Consider the following 19,512-nt stretch of genomic DNA (forward strand, 5'->3'; position numbering starts at 1 on the left):
AAGATCTTTTGTTGGGTATTAAAATAGCAACATCTGACACATTTAAAAGACTTATTTGATATTTGTTGAAGTATTTTCATTGCATCGCATGAAATGAAATGGTTTCCTAGATGTGGTTATGGAGTTACAGTAGGCCTTATTTGAATACTATTTTGTTCATATTTTGAAATTTTCAAGTAAATACCTTATTATAGACAAATCCAAAGAGCGGTGGGAGAACCAATGGGAATTCTAGAAAGTTGGATTGATTATAAAGACGAAGAATCTGATGCCCGAAGCATGTATTTTGCAGCAAGGTTGGTGCAGATTGATAGCTGGGGAAATGGAAGGGATGATGGGTATTCCTGAACTTTCATTGCATAAATCTGTTAGAATTTAGCAGTCAACGTCACCTGACTAACGGCAGGGACCCTTTTGTTATGGTATTGCAAGATCAAAGGATTATTTTGTAATTTGGTCAAATTTCAGGGATCGATTCGTTATTTGGTCAAATCTCGGGGGAGGTAATTGTAATTAACCCTAAAATTACTGAAATTTCAAATTTAAAGACTGTAAAGCATAAGTGAACTTGGGCTAGCCCAAATTTAGCATGTTGATGAAAAAGAAAGACATGTTTGGAAGGAAAAATCAAAGGACAAAGACAAAAGGCTAGGCCCTGTTTGGAAGGTGAGTTTTTTGGAAGTTTGTATAAAACTTTACTGCAACTTACTATAGAAGTTTTTAAAAAAAAATATTTTAAATGTGTAGATTTTTGAATATTTTGAAGTGTATAGTTTAAAAATTTTGAGAAATTTTTTGAAATTACTGTAAGTAAAGTTTTTAAAAAACTTGTAGCAAACAAACTTGGCAAAAAACTTGGGTTCCAAATACACTAACAATTTGACTAGTAATAGCAACACTACTAGAAAAGATCGATCTTACGAATTTGGAGGAAATATTTAGATATACTGCTCTTGTGTTAGATAACATAATAGTTTAAGAAAAACATATGTATTGGAGCTCAATTGTAGAAATTATTAAGTTAAACTCAAATATTGATGCTGGTATTTCTACTATAGATGAAGCATATATCAAGGTGCTACCCTTCAGTTTATTGATACCAAATGATATTTCAGTTTGCCATGTTATCTGGCACTAGGTGGCATATTTAAGAGTTTGAAAGACAAAGTCACTGAACAAAGATTTCATTGAAAGCACGAGTTCTACTAAGTCATCCATCTACTCTATTATTTCTAAAGCAACAGAGCTATGCAGGGGCGCTGTTGACTCGTCAGAAGAACTACTATCGCTGCTTCTTTGCATAGATATGGGTGAATCTGAAGGGTAAAATGACGGTTTAGGAGACAACTTTAGGCCACTAGCATTACCTTCAAGCATTTCCAAGACTTCCCTCATTGAAGGACGATCCTCAGTTGTCATCTGTATGCACCACAAGGCAATCAAAATCAATTTTCTTGTAATCATCTTTTCTTCTTCAGTTGCATGATCTCCGATTTCCATTTCCTCCACCTGATCAAATTTGTCATATATCCATGAAGGGAAGTATATTTGACTTGAATGCTCAGCATGCGCATCCACATTTCTCCTCCTTCATGTCATCTCCATTAGTAACATTCCATAGCTCTAAACGTCTATCTTATGTGAGACTCTTCCAATCTTTTTATAGAACAACTCCGGGGCCATGTAACCTAAAGTTCCTTCTCGCAGCAGTAAGAGTTGCAATACTCTTTTGCATCGGGTAAAGTTTTGCAAGTCCAAAGTCCGAAACTTTTGGAACAAAGTTGTCATCGAGTAAGACGTTATGCGGCTTAATATCAAAATGCAGAATTTGCATATCACACCCCTGATGCAAGTATTCAATGCCACGAGCAATCCCCTTTGCAATCTCACAAACTTGTTTCCAACTCAATGGAGAACCATTCTGACAATTTGAGAAAAGTAACTTGTCCATAGAGCCATTTGGCATGTAATCATACACTGGAGCATGTTTTGAGGCAGTAACACAACATCCCACTAACCGAACCACGTTCACATGGTGTATCCTTCCAATCGTTGCAACTTCATTGATGAACTCTTGTCCATTAGCTTTTGATTTGTTCAGCATCTTGACAGCAACTGCCCCTCCACTGCGCAATTTGCCTTTGTAAACCAAACCATAGCCTCCTTCACCTAGTTTTTCCTCAAAATTTTTTGTCATTGTCTTTATTTCTTTGTATGAGTACCTAATGGGCATGAGGCTGTTGTTTCTTTGTAGGAAATCTTCTATTGTATCATACCTCGATAAATGTCTGCGATGACACCGATAAAGGAGGAAAGCAAACAAGAGGATAATGCCAATGACACGTTTTGCTGCAATAAGCAGAACTGAAATAGAAGAAGAGAACAATAAGACTTAGCTAAGATTGAACAATAAGGATGCTCTGTTTGGATTGGTCATTTTTTAAAAACAAATTTTTCATATACAATACATAAACAAAAAAAACCTCAAAAATATCAAAACAATTTCAAAAATACCAAAAACACAAAGAAAACAACCTCTAAAACATAAAAAAAAAACATATTCAAAACACTAAAACATAAAAAACAACCTCAAAAAACACCAAAAATACAAAAAATAACCTAAAAAATAATCTCATCAACAATAAAAGTTTTTCACCTATATTGCTACAGTAAAATATTTCAAAAACACCCCCAAAAACAGTTAATCCAAACGAAGAGTTTTCAACTATAAATCAGATGCCTTACCCGAAATTAAGCCACCAATATTAAAGTAATCTGCTTATAAAAGAAAAGTTAAAGATTATAATGGAAATATTGAAATAGAAAGAATCTGATTGATTAAAAAATGGTTTTTCTGTAAATCAAAGAAATAAAATTATTCACTTCCATTTGGGACATATGGGCCGAGGAGACTGTAGACATCTACCAATATGAGAGCTCCATCGCCTACGTACAAAAGGCAACGTCAATGTCCAATTGGATGCTTGAAAATCAACTTTTATTAATTACAGCTATATATTTCACACTCATAAGCGTACGTTTCAAATTACTACGACAATAAATTCAAAGTATGTTTGTTTTGCATGGTTTAAAGTAAGAATTCAATAATTCACATGTTTGTTGGGATCATAACACAAATAAGCTTTTTAAAAATCCAACTTTTCTAATTTGACCATGTTCCTATATTTTTTTCGTTTGCTAAAAAAGATTCCCAGCAACAAATAAAGACAAAACAGCAGTAGGTTTCTGGTATTCTGATTCCCCAAAAAATAAAAAGAAAAAAGAAAAAGAAAAAGAAAAAGCCACATCATCAGTATTGTTGTACACATGAATTCTGTATTTTATTAGTTGCTATTGATTGTGGACATCAAATGTTGTAAGAAGTATAACAGTTTGTCTAAGTATATTTTATTAGTTGCTATTGATTGTGGACATGCAATTCGTTACATGAATGATGTATTGAATTTTTCCCAGGATCAAATAAAATTAAGAAATCTACTTGAAGCTGGAAAATGAAAGGGGCTTTACCCAGAGTTAACTCAAGTCAAATTTCATACGGTTTGTCTAAGAGGTGCTTATAGGGCACATGTTAAAATATATTTTAGGTGTTATATTTTTAAAAATATAAGATTAATTAAAGAAAGTAAATAAATAGAAGAGAGGGTAGGTAAGATTATATATATGAAATATTTATATCTACATGTATTAGAGAACAGGTTTTCGACGAGGAGCCTTCACAGGCATGAGAAATCTAAATCCCTTTTTATTATAATTTTAGATTTATCTTAATTTAGTTGTCCCTTCTCCTTATCCTTTCTCACTTTCCAATTTACGTGGCCCACTGTCCCACAAAATCAAAACTCCAAAATTTTAACTAACGGATAATAATCACCCCTGCAAAATCACATCTACATATGCCAAATCACGTCTGACACTTACGAATTTAAGGAACTCACCATTATGAATTCCCACAATTCTACCTATCTTATTGCATAACGTATTTTACTCTCATAATTGTTCATAAAAAGTAAGACTACGTATCATATTCCCACTATGGACGAATCCCACCTATAAGCATTTCAACGATGCCTCAATTCCAAACTTGCAAGATTGCAAAGAAGAAAACAACTAATCACAAAACGAAACCTATGCTGCAGTGATCCCACTAAAATATTTCCAAAGATTTAGCAAATTCACTTCCAAGAAATACAAGTCTCACTGAAAATTTTTTTATAGTATGACCTCCACAAAACTTCAACAAAATCAATTAAACCACCAATATTGGTTTTCATATTAAAGGTTGATTGGTGTAAAAAATGTTTGCACCTTCATTCAAGATTATCAAATCTAATGCATAATATTTTTAAGTATTTCATTTTGAAAGCAAATACTACAACCTCTCCTACCTTATCATCTAATACAACCCTCCCCCTATAAAATCATCTGATTATGCCATTACTTTTCTTTTTGATCTCTAAATCAAAATACTTCAAAAATTATGTTATGTTGACAATTTTTTGGCTTTCAATACGTCAAAAATATTTGAACGGTGAAAATAGGTCAAAATTATAAAAAAAAATGAAGTTGGTAATGATTAATTAGTTGGCAAAGCTTAGTCAACTGCATATGAAATTTTATGTATAACTAACAAAAGTGATAAAATCCATTATGAACAGTGTTGATTTTTTAGAATAATTTTTAAACTCATTTTATTGATGTGTAATAGATAGAAATTCTCCCTAGTACAATGAAGAGGAACCTAGTCTAAACACCTCCAGACCTAAACCAAAAACAAAAGGAAAAAAGAAAAAGAAAAAGTCACTTCATCAGTTTCTAAATGAAACAAATGACCTAGAGGGAATTGGGGCAGAGGCAATAGTGTACCAATATTATATTTCTTGCATATATTTACATTATATTATTTTGCACATGAATTTTTCATTCTATTTATTGCTATTGATTGTGGATACCAAACGTTATAACGGTTTATCCAAGTATACTCAAATTACTACAAGAAGTACAATAACTAGACACAATCATATACCAAACAAAAAATGTACCTGCCCCTCGTTTTGACTCACAGAGAAGATCTTTAATGAATAGCCTTAATGCTCTTTAGTTAATGTAATACGTAAAATAATCGAGTATGCGCATTTATTAGATAGCAAGGTCCTGCACAAAGTAGTGATATTTGATAATGCAATTCATTACATGAATGATGTATTGAATTTTGGCTTGGATCAAATAAAAATTAAGAAAATAAATCGACTTGAATCTGGAAAATGAAAGGGACCCCTACCCAGAGTTGACTCAACCCAATTTCACATATACTCTTTGTATATGTTATAACATTTATGATTGATAATTGTCACAGGAAGATTTTAAGTGAAGGATAGAGTTTCCCTCATAAAGTGATCCTTTTATGATTATTATTGTCTGGGTCCATGATTGATGATTAGTTGACTTGGAAATTTGTTTTTGAGAGTTAGACTTGGAAATCCATTTTTAATCAACTTTTAGAATACCAACAAGCATACTTTTCCTGTTGGGCTCCATTGATGGTAGTTTTGATGGGTAAATGCATTTAAAAATGAAGTCCTTTTAGTCTATAGTCTTTTTGTTGTTATTGCTGTGTAAGAAAATTAAAATAACAATTGCACCGTAAAATGAAACTTAGGTTGAGCAGAAAAATCCAATAGAATCTATAGCAACCGGACATAGCTATAAACTGGGGATGTCAACTTGAAAATGCTTTTGGCTTGTTGCTTGAAAGCGAATTCTTACAGCACAAATTATCATAAAAAGGAGGTCAAGTGAAAGCTTTTGGACGTATTGGCTTATTGCTCATACTTAGAAAATATTAGAAATAGTTTTACAGAATATTGGAAGCTTCTGTCCACGATATATCACAATTTCCATTCTTAGTTTTCTCATCAGCATATCACAAGCAACTCCTAGCTTAGATTGTGGCAGCATCCGGGGTACTTCAACAATCATATGATGCTAGAAAAGTTTTCTTATTGAAGCATTAATTGGATAAATAGCTCTTGGTGAATTGCTACAAGAAGTGAAGATATTGGACTGGAACTTCTAATGATTCACCGTAAATATTAATAATAACGGTAACAACAACAATAATAAAAGTAATACACTGCAAAGTCAAGCACTAATATAACCCCAAAAAAAAAAAGAGATACATGGGTTTGCATGAACTCCATTCCAAAATTAGACTGCCAAGTCAAAAAGAAAAAAAAAAGGAAAAGAATATGATCGCGGGTTCATTTTTTTGAAGTCCAGTGACGATCACCCGGTATGTAGCAAATGTTACCGACAAAATTATCAGGACAACAAAAAGTAAATTAAGGCAAGGGAGACTTTTTGAGTACGACATTTTACAATTGGTCCCAAACTAAGGGGAGGGGGACGAGAATGAACCCAACTAACCTATTGAGAATTCGAGGGAGCTAAATTATCTTTGGAAATGTTTCAGGAAATCTTGAGACAGGAAATGCAGGCAAGGGAGACTAACACTACCAAAATCTGCACTTGTAACATATTAATGACCGCTGAGTAATTGATTAAGTGTGCAGATACTAAAATCCGCAGGTCTGTTTTTGAGCGAAGTCTTGTGACTTTGTACTTGGACGGTTTAGTTCATTATCAGCAGCATGTGGTCCTGAAGACACGAAGACTCGTGGGGTGGACTTCACCAATTCAATCTCTGCTGTTGCAGGAGGAGCCACATACTTTAATTAGCTGCTCAAACATGGCCCAGATTGATATATTCAAAACATTTTTCGTGGGGAAAAAAAAGTTGTGCTTATCTTGAAACCAACGGTGCAATTTCTTGAACCTATAAGGATAAAATTTTATGATATGACCATGACAGTGATGTTAATTAGGGCGTTGTTCTGGTAGCAAGATAAGTTGTTTCGAGTCTCATGGTTGTGTGCTTAATTATAATTTGATGATTAATTATAATTTTTTTCTTTAATCTGATACTTTAACCTAGGAACCTCGGTATCCAAACATTGAGCAAGCAGGAAAACTTGCCACTGAACTCATTAATGAGTTCATTAAACATAAACAACAGACTTCTGAAACTAATTGATTCCGACAAGGGCAAATAAAACATTTTTGCACAAGTTGAATTGCCTGTCTTACGAATGGCCAATGTGCTAAGTTCAGGGCAAGTAGCATATTTACAATGAATTAAGTCAATTTAGTCCATATTTAAAATGGCTTCGTAGAGTCCTCAGATCAACTTAATTTACCGTTCGTGAATCATAAGCACAAACTCCAAACTCTTACATGTACAAATTGGGTATAATTAATTTATCTGTGAGTTCTGCCAATTGGTGTCTTCCAAGATGGTACAATGTAATTCTGTATTAGTGTATTGTGTCCACTGTCCACTGTCTGTAAATGGTTTGAGAAATCAAGCATAATCTATTACTATAGTTCCATGGTCCCTAAAAGACAAGTCCCTCATTGGGCTACAGGTGGGGAGTTCAAACCTCACCTACATTAAAAAAAAAAAAAAAAAATCCAAGGGTGGTGTCATAGCATTCTCTTGGTCTAGTCAGATCTACATACCTACTAACCCTTGACACACAAGCCTCTTTAGGCTCCCCTTCCCTGTAGATTAGAATAGAATAGATTATACAACTGTTATCATTGCGGAAAAAAAAATGAGTTTGCTATATTTATTCCACCCAAACTAGGGCTGAGCTTAATATAAGATCAAGCAGGGTTCAATTTTTGGGCCTAATATCGATGCTCAATTTCAAAGTGAGTTGATCTTAGGCAATCCAAGCCCAGCCATATCAACCTTGGCTTGTTAAGAAATCTAAAAGTTTTCAAAGTGAGCCAAGATTAGGCTATGAAAGGTTCAGCCATGTCCAGTCTCGGCCCACTTTGATATGTTCGACATTTTGTTGATGAATGCATTTCTTTAGCTAAATCCTATAGTAATTTGTACATCTATAGGCTGTAAGGTAGCACATAAAGGACATATATCAATGTAAGATAGTCATATAAAATTCAACTTAATATAGCCGGAGGAGTGAGTGTAAGTGAGAGATTTCGAATTCGATACATTTCACTTATACTTAAAAAAAAAAAATTTAATCAGGCCAATTGTAATAAAAAATTTTATTTAAAGCTTTTCATTTAATGATGTATTTTAATCTATTAGTAGATCAATTAGAGTAAATACTATATTTTCTTATTGCGTCATTGAAATTATGAGAGATTGCTTGTTAAATCCATAAAATTAATGAAATTTCAAATTTAAAGATTGCAAAGCATAAGTGAACTTGGGCTAGCTCAAATTCACCATGTTGATGAAAAGGACAGACACGTTTCGAAGGAAAAATCCAAGGACAAAGACAAACGGCTACAAGGCTATGTTAAACTAACAATTTGACTAGTAATAGCAACACCACTGCAAAAGATCGATCTCATGAATTTGCCAGAAATACTTAGATATACTGCTCGCTGTGTTAGATAATAGTTTAAGAAAAAAAAATATGTATTGGAGCTCAATTGTAGAAATTATTAAGTTAAACTGAAGGACAAATCCACCATACAGCTTTCACTGAAAGTACTACTTAGTCATCCATCTGCTCTATTTCTAAAGCAACAGAGCTACAAAGGGGTGCCATTGACTCGTCAGAAGAACTACTATCGCTGCTTCTTTGCATGGATATGGGTGAATCTGGAGGGTAAAATGACGGTTTAGGAGGCAACTTTAGACCACTAGCATCACCTTCAAGCATTTCTAAGACTTCTCTCATTGAAGGACGATCCTCAGGTGTCATCTGTATGCACCACAAGGCAATCAAAATTAATTTTTGTGTAATTGTCTTTTCTCCTTCAGTTGCATGATCTCCGATTTCCATGTCCTCCACCTGATCGAATTTGTCATATATCCATGATGGGAAGTATATTTGACTTGAATGCTCAGCATGTGCATCCACATTTCTCCTCCTCCCAGCCATCTCCATTAGTAACATTCCATAGCTGTAAACGTCTGCCTTGTGTGAGACTCTTCCAATCCTTTTGTAGAACAACTCCGGGGCCATGTAACCTAATGTTCCTCTCACAGCAGTAAGAGTTGCAATACTCTTTTGCATTGGGTAAAGTTTTGCAAGTCCAAAGTCTGAAACTTTTGGAACAAAGTTCTCATCAAGTAAGACGTTATGCGGTTTAATATCAAAATGCAGAATTTGCATATCACACCCCTGATGCAAGTATTCAATGCCACGAGCAACCCCCTTTGCAATCTCACAAATTTGTTTCCAATTCAATGGAGAACTATTTTGACAGTCTGAGAAAATTAACTTGTCCAGAGAGCCATTTGGCATGTAATCATACACTAGAGCATGTTTTGAGGCAGTTACACAAAATCCCACTAACCGAACCACGTTCACATGGTGTATTCTTCCAATAGTTGCAACTTCATTGATGAACTCTTGCCCATTAGCTTTTGATTTGTTCAACATTTTGACAGCAACAGCATCTCCACTGCGCAATTTGCCTTTGTAAACCATACCGTAGCCTCCTTCGCCTAGTTTTTCTTTAAAATTTTTCGTCATTGTCCTAATTTCTCTATATGAGTACCTAATGGGCATGAGTCTGCTGTTTGTTTGTAGGAAATCTTCTATTGTATCATACCTTGATAAATGCCTCCGATGCCACCTATAAAGCAGGAACGCAGACAAGATGGCAATGCCAAGGACACTTTTTGCCGTAATGAGTAGAACTGAAATCGAAGAAGAGAACAAGAAGACTTAGCTATGATATATATATATATATATATACGGCCAATGGATAGAGTTATCGACTATAAATCAGATGCCTTACCGAAAAATTTGACAGCAAAACCCACGCCAGCTGCTTATGAAAGAAAAGAGGTTATAATGGAAATACGGAATTAGAAAGAATCCGACTGATTAAGAATGGTTTTTTTGCACACGAAAGAAACAAGTTTACTCACTTCCGAATGTGTGAACGCGGTCGAGGATTGCTTCTACTAGGGGACCTACATCGCCCAAGGAGAAAAGTCAACGTCAATGTCCAATTGGATGCTTGAAAATGAACTTTTATTAATTACTATTAATTCACCCTCATGTGTGTACCAGTTTCAAATCACTACGAGAATAAATTCAAATGAGAATTCAATAATTCATGTGTTTGTTAGGATCATAAAACAAAAAACATTTCCAAGTATTCTAATTTGACTTGATTTCATACTTAAAAAAATCAAATGAAAAACTATGTGAGAATATACACAGCGATAAAGACAACTAGTAAAGACAAAATAGCAGTAGCAAGGTTTCTGGTACCCTCATTCCCCAAAAAAGAAAAATAAAAAAAATTCACGTAATTAGTTTCCAAATTAAACAAATGATTTAGGGGAATCATTTGTAAACACCAAATGTCATAAGATTTATAAGAGGTACAATAACTGAACGCAATCATACCAAACAAAAAAAAAAGTGTCTTTAGTTAATGTCATGTGCAAACTATTGATAGCAAGGCCTTACACAAAGTAGTGATATTTGGTAATGCAATTCGTTACATGAATGATACATTGAATTTTGGCTCAGTCAAATTCAAGAAATTTACTTGAAGCTGGAAAACGAAAGGGACTTTTCCCAGAATTGACTCAGTCAAATTTCATATTCTACTCTCCTTTCTTTTCTTTTTTTTCTCGAGAAAAATGAGTTACTAGCAAAAACTGGGGCAAGAATTTCGCAATTAAAAGGAGAATTTGAGATAATCTAAATCCACATTTTGAAAATCTAGACCCACACCTCCAATGCATTAATCAATTCTACTTTAAACATTTACACTTATATTATGTTTGAATTTGAAATAAATGGCTGTTAACAATATTTTGATTGTTAAATAAAAAAAAAAAGTACCTACTACTATATTTAGCCTCCAAAGATTGGAGTAAGAATTGCACTATTCAAAGGAGAATTTGAGATTGACTCATCAATTATATTTTGAACATTATATTAAGACCTATATGGTGTATGCGATTTAAAATAAACGGTTGTACTCATCAACAATATTTGGTTGTTCTATAATTTTTTTTTTAAAAAAAAGAAAGATGAATAGCAGTACTACCATATTTAGCCCCAAATGTACCACTTCACATCTTAACTTAAAATCTTCCAATTAATATACATTAATTTGCCATTAATTTCCCAAAAACATAGTTTCAAGCAGTAGTACTGAATACTTTTAAAGGATCACCATAATCAATCATCAATTACGATGTTAATAAATCTTCAAGTCAGTGTACTTACAAAAAAACGATTTCTTCGTGCTCCAGCCTTCGGACCAACTGATCTCATAGCCATTGGACAGAAGATTGTGGATGTCTTGAAACGAAATATCTCCTGCTGTTACATTAGGGAGACACCGCAGGTCTACAGGAACCATCTTATAGACAGTGCACGACTCTTCAATGTCAGATGCCACCACATTTTTGCCCACCACAACATAGCTGTAATTATTGGACGGAGCTTTCATTTTTGAAAAATGATTTGCACTGATATTACAGGAAGCAGTGTCTACATAAAGAGGAGGATATTTCGATTTCACCGGATTTTTGCAGCTCACAAAGACCAACGAACCAGTATCGGGACCAATCTCCATGACATAATCCGCACCAGGTTGATAGTAGTATGGACTTAATGGGTGGACTGGCAGAGTAGAACAGTTGTTCTTTTGCACCCCAGGATCAAATATACGAAGTGTCTGTTGCTCATAATCAATACTGTTCAACTCCACAGAAAAGTTATAAGGACCATCCAAGGATAGAACAGTGCGATTATTTTCACAAGAGAATTCAACAACACGACGTTCAGGGCACAAATCGGGATCATCACCTCTAAATTGAAACGGGCACTTTAAATTGATGTCGGTGCCTCCGCAGGTGGATGGGCTATGGTCACAGCTGGTGTTTTTGGAATTGAATAAATAATCAACATGTACTTGACAATGGTCATTTATAAAAGAATAAAATGAGAACCCAGACACCAAGAAGTAAATCAAGAATAGGGACAACAAAACTACCAAAATCTGAAGTTGGAGCATACTTGTTAAACATTGGCTGACTGAATTTTTTTAAAAAAAATAATAAGAAGATGAAGAAGAAGAAGCCGGATATATGTAGCAAACGGAGAAGGGGCTCGGATATATGTAGCAAACGGAGAAGGGCTCTCTCTTTAGGTTGGTAAAGACTAAAGAGAGTAGGATCTAGGCAGTGACGGAGCCAGGATTTTTTTTTTTTGGGGCCAAAATTTTTTCCTAATAAAATTATCTTAATATATTATGTTCAAAATAATTTTCTTATATTTAAATATATGACATCTAAAAATATCAAATATTAAATTTAATTATAAAGGTATGTTTATTGATAAATATACGGTACAGTCATAACAAAAATTAACAAAAAAGATAACCTTTGATTAAATATCTTATAACATCACAAATCATCCAATTTGCACATTATGAGAAGATGCTCTCCAATATGTCACCTATGCAATATATATATATATATATATATATATATATATATATATATATATATATATATATATAACCTTGTAATATAAATGTAACTATTTTCAATTAAAAAAAGATAAAAGTTATGTTAGCATACTTTGAAATTTTAACATCTTTTCTTAGAAGTAAATTGAGCTCTACGCTCTTTCATAGAACTAAATTCATCTATGATTGAATCACTCCTAAATTTTTTAGCAACTTCCTTTTCTATATACACAGTTAGACAATCATTCAAGAAATTATCTTCCATCTTATTTTGGAGCTTTGTCTTGATTTTTTCATAATTGAAAATGCCCACTCTGAAGTTGCAGTTGATACAGGAAGAGTAAGATCAAGTCTAATCAATCTATCAATAACATGATATATCACTGATTTTCTTGTCTTCACCAAGCCTTGACATAACTCATTAATACCAGATAATTCCTGCAATTCAGGATGATTTGGAATGTCGAGTTCAAAATGTTGAAGTTCTATTCTTAGACGTACTAGTTCTTGCTCCATAAAATCATTCGGATAGAACTTCTCTGCAAGTTTACAAAAATCATCAATCTTGAATAGCATAAATCCATTTCTAGGATCTAAAGCAGTGCTCAAAATAAGCAATTCCACGGTATGATCATTAAACCTGCTATGTAACTCTTGCAATTGATAATCAATTGTTGCAAGAAATATATCCACTCGATAATAATGCTCCAGACTAATCTCATCATGATGACTTCGAGATCTACCACGTCTTGCAATATATTGAGCATTCATACATGGGATATATTGGCTCCATCATTGGATCTAGGGTCTCCAATCCAATAGGAATGTAAGCCAAAATTACTTTATTAATTTTCTCCTTTGGATACAGCCATTATTACTACAGAGTTATATTGCTATGGCTTAACTCCCACTCATTTTGGGTTCGGCGTGACTTTAAACAAAAAAAAAGGTAAAATCAATTTTCTTCTTTATAAGATAATAAATAATTCCAATGCAATAAATAAGCATTGCAGCTAATATACACTTGGCGAGATAAACACTAAAGTGAAGGCATTTGAAGACAACCAATGGTTTGTTCTTCAGGGGGGAGGGATGGGCTGGGTAATACGAGAGAAGAGAGTGTAAGTAAGAGATCTAGAATTCGAGACCTCTCACTCATAGTTTAAAAAAAAGTTTGTTCTTTAATCAATTATTTCAATGGATTGTAATTCCTAATTTTTGTATAATATTCAATATTTTTGATATTTTGATTTCCTTGTGCATCTAGATTTTAAATTTTTTTTAGTAGTCAAAAAATGTAAAATATATAATCTACCAAAGAGTAGTTTTAACTAATTATGATTTTTCCATATAAGCACTTTCTATATTCAGATTTTGCAAAATTTTATAACAAATGAGAATAAGTTCTCTAAGTTATTTTTTTTTCTAGTAGAAAAAGAGTGTGATTTAAGGAGCGGAGAGAGGTAGAAGGATTTAAACTCAAAATCTCTAGTTAACTAATATTAATATCTCAAGATCACTCTACTCTATAAGTTTAATAAGCTTGAGAAGTTTTGTTTAATAATCCACGGCATCCCATGAAGCATAATTTTTGGAGCATTTGGGTCCAATGGAGGAAACTGCCAACCCGATTATGGGTTAACGATGCTAATTAGTTCGTTTGGAATATCAAGATCAGATTTACAGAAGGCGTCATTTTCTTCTTTAATTTTGGGGCCTCTAAATTGGAGCGGTCTGTGGAGATAGTTTCATTTTTCAATAATAGACTAGTAAAAAAATTCCACATGCATCATTTTTTGAGTATCGGGGAAATTAATAGCTGAATGACTTAAATTTAAATCTCGACTTGAATATTGAGAGAATCAAATGTTGACTCGAATACTAAGTCCTTGTTCTTTATCATTTTGCGGTCTACTCTTCATCTTTATGTTGATATTGTTTTGTAGAGATTTTTTTCGTGGATAAAACAAGAACCTTAATAATGAGAAGGTTGGATATCATTTAGCACGATTTGCTTGACAAAACTTAAAGGAAAATTGCACAGAATTTTAGAAAAAAATTGACAGTTTTTGTACAAATGAATTAAACAATGCGCAATTGTCTCTTTGAAACCCCAAGTGCATTGAAAATATGCTGATCTAATAAAGCCAAATGAATATCCTCAATTATCATGTCTAACCTAGATAGAAGGTCCAATTGATAGTAACACGAAAATCAAGTCTAATAAATGAAAAAAAAAAAAAAACTCTAGACCTGGATGTGGTCTTTCACGATTCACATTAACCATCCATTCTAGAAATTTTTTCCCTCTTTCCTTGAGGGAGTCCAATCTAAGCTTTTGTTGTTTTCCTTTTCGTTTTTAGACTTCAGTACCTACCAAAGTCGTTTTTGACAAATTTTTTCTTATTTTTTATAGGGATGAAATCGTTTTTTAGTTTTTCTTGAGCAATGAATTCTTTTTTAATTCTGTATTATTTATCCGTCTACTACTTTTGTTATTATTATTATTATTATTATTATTCTGTGATTGTGTGTCTACTCCTTTTCACTTTAGAAATGAAGTGCTTGTTTGTTCTAAATATATATGTTTTCCTAGGAACTGTTTGCTACATAAAAACTCTTTTTCCATTTGCCTCGTTCCCTCCTAAATTTCTAAGATTAAAAAATTAAGAAACTTTAAAATTCATAAAATTATTTCACTTGGATGGATACACCCTGGGCTTTTGTTTAACATTTTGAAAATTACATTACCAGGGTAATTATGTTTTAGACTTGTAGATAACTTGATAACAATTTTTAATGAAAAGATGAAGTCATAAACATAATTCATTAATTTAATGACGATATAAGTACAAAATCAATACCTTAAGAAGTTTGGTTTACTGGTTAGTGTTTTCCATACAAAGAAAAATTGTCCTTTAATGAGTTATAAAGAGTTAGTCGTTTCCTTTGTATTGTTTATTTATTTCTTGCAATTCAAAATTATGTAAATATTATTATTGTCTCATGTTGGGCTTGAACCTGAAAAAAAAAATAAAATAAAATCAATCTCGCTGAGTAAGATGAATATCCAATAAAGACTAAGAGAATTGTCGGAACATCAAAATTTTTGAGGTAGGAGTAATAGCACATAACTTCCCCGAATCTACTTTTTAGTCAATATTAGAGAGGCATAACGACACTGTAGTAGCACATACTTTTTGTAATCTGCTGCTTAACAATCTCAAGTTTTTGAATCAATTTTAAGCCAAGATCAGAGTAAACACAACAATGTAACTATAAGGAAGACTGAACCAATCCTTATTCTTATTTTGAATGAACTAGAAGAACCTTAATATATTTGTGTCCGATTTAAAAGTTTTCTGGCGCCTTCACTACTAATCATTTGGGTGATGCATGAGGAGAGGAAAACAATGTGAACATTAATGTATGATTTTTTTTTTTTAAAAAAAAGCAATGATGAATGATGTATATGATAAAAGAAAGTATGAAATATTTGTGAAAAGTGCTAATTAGCTTTTGGAGAAGTTTTTCTTGGGGAAATTTTGGAAGGGGAACATGAAAATTTTAAATTCATGAGGAGGGAATAAGCTTCAGGAAATTTGTAAATGGGTTATTGATTACTATTCTTAGATTATGCAAAAAAAATAGTGCTGCAGCTGAATCTTGAATTCTGAGGAAGGCAAAACTCGACTTTAATGCTTATTTTCCAATCTACTATTTCTGTTGTCAACGTTTTGCCAAACAGTGTTTTTTTCTTGTAAGCCCGAGGTGATGGTAACGCGGAAATAAAGCTGAATAAATCAAAAAAAATTTAAAAGAGCAAAAATTCTAATTGGAAAAATTCTAATAAAGTTGAGTAATTCGACCTAGGCGTAGCTTTTCACAATTCAAAAAGGTTTTAGTGAGGAATACTTTTCTCCACAGTAAAGTTTCTCTTTCATAATTAACGAACTCTGAACAGCTTTCCTTCCTTCAGGGAAACTCGCTTTTTTTTTTTTTTTCCTTTTTCTTTTGAGGTAGACCTACGTAGACTTCTAAAGTCGTTGGTCTTTGTACTAAAGTCATCGTTGTTTTGCTTGTTAGCCCCAGTTGATGGTACACGAAACTTTAAGAGCTTTTTCCATATCGGATAGGTGTTGATAGAAGTATGGATGCTGAGCAAGCTTTCATTGTCATCTACAGATATCAGATAGTAAATATGTCAAATTAGCGTTTTGATACGTACAGGCATTAATTAGTCAAGTCGTTCTTACTTCTAGCGTTTTGATACAGGCGTTAATTAGTCAAGTCATCCTTACTTCTATCAATTTTGGGATTCAACTATAAGGGGCAGAAACATGCAGCTAGGACCTACTTAGCAATTCTGCTCCACAAAAACATAGTATCTTATCTTATTTTTATTCTTAGTTCCTACAATTCTATTCTTCTCTTTTTTTTTCTTTCTTTTTCCACATAGAGATGGCCAACCAAGTTGAATGTAGACATGGAATCTCTTTTGATTTATTAATGACCAGAAGGAAATTCTTATCAAACAAATTCAGTCAGATTTTGTTGTATTTGCATTTCCAAGCAATTTCATGCTGGGCTCCATATCCATTGATACTTAGGACGAAGATGCATTTATTTTATTATACATGAAAATTCTACTGAGTGATGGAAAATGTAGTAAACCCAAAACATTTTAAAAGAGAAAAAATTTCAACACTCTTTTTTTTTTTTTTTTTGATAATCGGAAAAATCTCAAGACTTAGATGGTCTTTCACAATTCGCACGCCAAATGTCTTATTCAAGAATGGGCCCGCCTTATCTGAAGTAAAGAAAAATAATATTGGCATAGTAAAGAAGAATTTCTCTATAGCAATTAACGAACTCTGAATACATACTCTTCCCCAAATTCTTACAGGCCCAATCTAGACTGCTTTCCTTTCTTCAGGGAAACTCTTTATCCTTTTTTGCCTTTTAACTTTTGAGGTAGTCCTATGTAGACTTTTTATCTTCAGGTCTTTGTACTAAATTCATTAATTTTTAAAAAAAAAATTTAATATAAATAGGAGGTTTCAAACTCAAAACTTCTCATTTCGAGAACTCATACTTAAATTTCCTCTCTCTATACCATCCAATTTATCCCTTCTCCTAAATTCATTGTTGTTCTGCTTGTTAGCCTCAATTGATGGTAAGACCAAACTTTACAAGAGCAGTTTGCTACCTAAAAACTCTTTTTTTTTCTTTTACCTCCTTCCCGCTTAATTGCTCATAAGTAAAGACTCGTACGGATAACGTGTTATAAAACTAATACTAATCTACAATTGGTTGGTTGACAGTGCTTTGTACTGATTGAATATCGAACTATAAACTAATAGAACAATATAAAGAAATTGTAAACTAATAGAACAATATAGAGAAATTGTAATAGTAAACAAGAAATAAGAACTATTCTTCCATTTACTCAAAATGAACTTGAATTCTCTGTCAATTTGATAGAAAGGGGGGATTAATACTTATTTATAGGGGAATTTAAAGTATATTAACTAATTTTTTCAAGATAGTGATAAGATCTTCTCGTAACACATGCAAATTTTATTACCTTAAAAGTCGTGATAGAGTTATCGAAAATTGTGCAAGTTTTAGTAACTCAAAAGTGTTGTGTTAGTTTTATTACCTCGAAAATTGTGAAAATTTGTCATCATTTAGGAGATGAGATAAATGTAAAAAACAAAAATAATATTTAATTATTTCATAAAAATAAAAGTAAAAGTTATCAATTTTCTCCAGTGGGCCAGAAACATGCAATTAGGGCTTATTTAGCAATTCTGCTCCACAAAAACATGGTACTAGGCCAAGAGATCTCAATATCTTATGCTGTTTTTATTCCTAGTTTTTACAATTCTATTCTTCTCTTTTTTCTTTTTTTCCTTTTTCCGCACCGAGACTGTCAATATCTTATCCTGTTTTTATTCCTAGATTCTACAATTCTGTTCTTCTCTTTTTTTTTTCTCTTTCTTTTTCCACACGGAGACGGCCAATCAATTAAGTTGAATGTAGACATTGAATCTTTCTTGATTTATTGACAGAAGGAAATTCTTATAAGACAATTTCAGTTGGACTTCGTAGTATTTCATTTCCAAGCAATTTCATACTGGGCTCCATAGCCATTGATATTTAAGATGAAGATGCATTTATTATATGGGAAAATTCCACAGATGGAAAACGTAGTTGGGGTAATTCACAACAACATACTTGTATCTAATACTCTGACAACTGTTTACCAGTAAAACCAACAGTCAATTGATCAGATGACTTTGCAGGAAGATTTTAGATGTATTAAACTAGTGCTAACATAGTGAGTATTGGTGTACAAGAAGTTACATGTTACAGATAACTCTGTTAGCAATTACCACTTGTAACTAATTGTGGCTTATAAATTTCAAAAGAAGAAGAAGAAAAAAAAGAATCAACTGCATAATTATGTAGAGCTTGACATGGTAAAATCAACTAATTGTGTCATTGATTAAAAAGGCATTTTAGTTCCACACTTCCATTGGAATCAAAATGCCAATATATTGGCTAACTCTGATATATTTCTTGGCTACAGAGTTGTACAGGTGTTCTGTTGACTCTTCAGTCTTCAGAACATTTAAGCATTTCTAAAGTTTCTATCTTTGAAAGGCGATCATCTGGCCTCATCTGGATGCACCATAGTACTATCACAGCTAATTTCCATTTTCTTCTTCAGTCATATGATTAAGTGAAGGAGATAGGTTCCTTCATAAAGTGATCGGTGAACTGGTGCAGAGAACGGGGAGAATTGGGGACGAGTGACGGCACTGTTTAAGTTTTGTATAAATTCCTCCTACAAAATTAATAATAATTCAACACTACTGCAAAATTAATAATGATTTAACACTTAGAACCAGATAATCTCTATGGTTCATGGGACTT

The 19,512-nt window shown here is 32.9% G+C and overlaps 2 protein-coding genes and 1 pseudogene across 2 annotated transcripts; all 3 read right to left on the reverse strand.

The window, feature by feature from the left end:
• Positions 1–1,218: 1,218 nt before the first annotated feature.
• On the reverse strand, positions 1,219–5,976 carry LOC113693417 (rust resistance kinase Lr10-like; annotated as a pseudogene).
• Positions 5,977–8,536: 2,560 nt separating this feature from the next.
• LOC113692641 (LEAF RUST 10 DISEASE-RESISTANCE LOCUS RECEPTOR-LIKE PROTEIN KINASE-like 2.2) lies at positions 8,537–12,129 on the reverse strand. The gene is made up of 4 exons (XM_027211106.2): positions 11,322–12,129; positions 10,001–10,045; positions 9,868–9,897; positions 8,537–9,766 (listed from the first exon to the last, which is right to left on the reverse strand). Exons 1-4 carry the CDS (start codon positions 12,112–12,114, stop codon positions 8,613–8,615), a joined length of 2,022 nt encoding a protein of 673 aa, XP_027066907.2. The 5' UTR covers positions 12,115–12,129; the 3' UTR covers positions 8,537–8,612.
• A 687-nt stretch (positions 12,130–12,816) lies between these two features.
• LOC113693418 (uncharacterized) lies at positions 12,817–13,341 on the reverse strand. Its single transcript, XM_027211963.1, has one exon. It carries the CDS (start codon positions 13,339–13,341, stop codon positions 12,817–12,819), a length of 525 nt encoding a protein of 174 aa, XP_027067764.1.
• Between the last annotated feature and the right edge of the window lie 6,171 nt (positions 13,342–19,512).

This window comes from Coffea arabica, chromosome 6c, assembly GCF_036785885.1.
Source record: "Coffea arabica cultivar ET-39 chromosome 6c, Coffea Arabica ET-39 HiFi, whole genome shotgun sequence".
Lineage (NCBI taxonomy): Eukaryota > Viridiplantae > Streptophyta > Magnoliopsida > Gentianales > Rubiaceae > Coffea > Coffea arabica.

Coding starts and splice junctions, on each gene's coding strand:
- LOC113692641 (XM_027211106.2), bottom strand. CDS start 12,114: ATGCTCCAACTTCAGATTTTGGTAGTTTTGTTGTCCCTATTCTTGATT. Junction 10,046..11,321: donor CACGAAGAAATCGTTTTTTT/GTAAGTACACTG, acceptor TGGGCGATGTAG/GTCCCCTAGTAGAAGCAATC. Junction 9,767..9,867: donor TTTTGCTGTCAAATTTTTCG/GTAAGGCATCTG, acceptor CTTCGATTTCAG/TTCTACTCATTACGGCAAAA.
- LOC113693418 (XM_027211963.1), bottom strand. CDS start 13,341: ATGAATGCTCAATATATTGCAAGACGTGGTAGATCTCGAAGTCATCAT.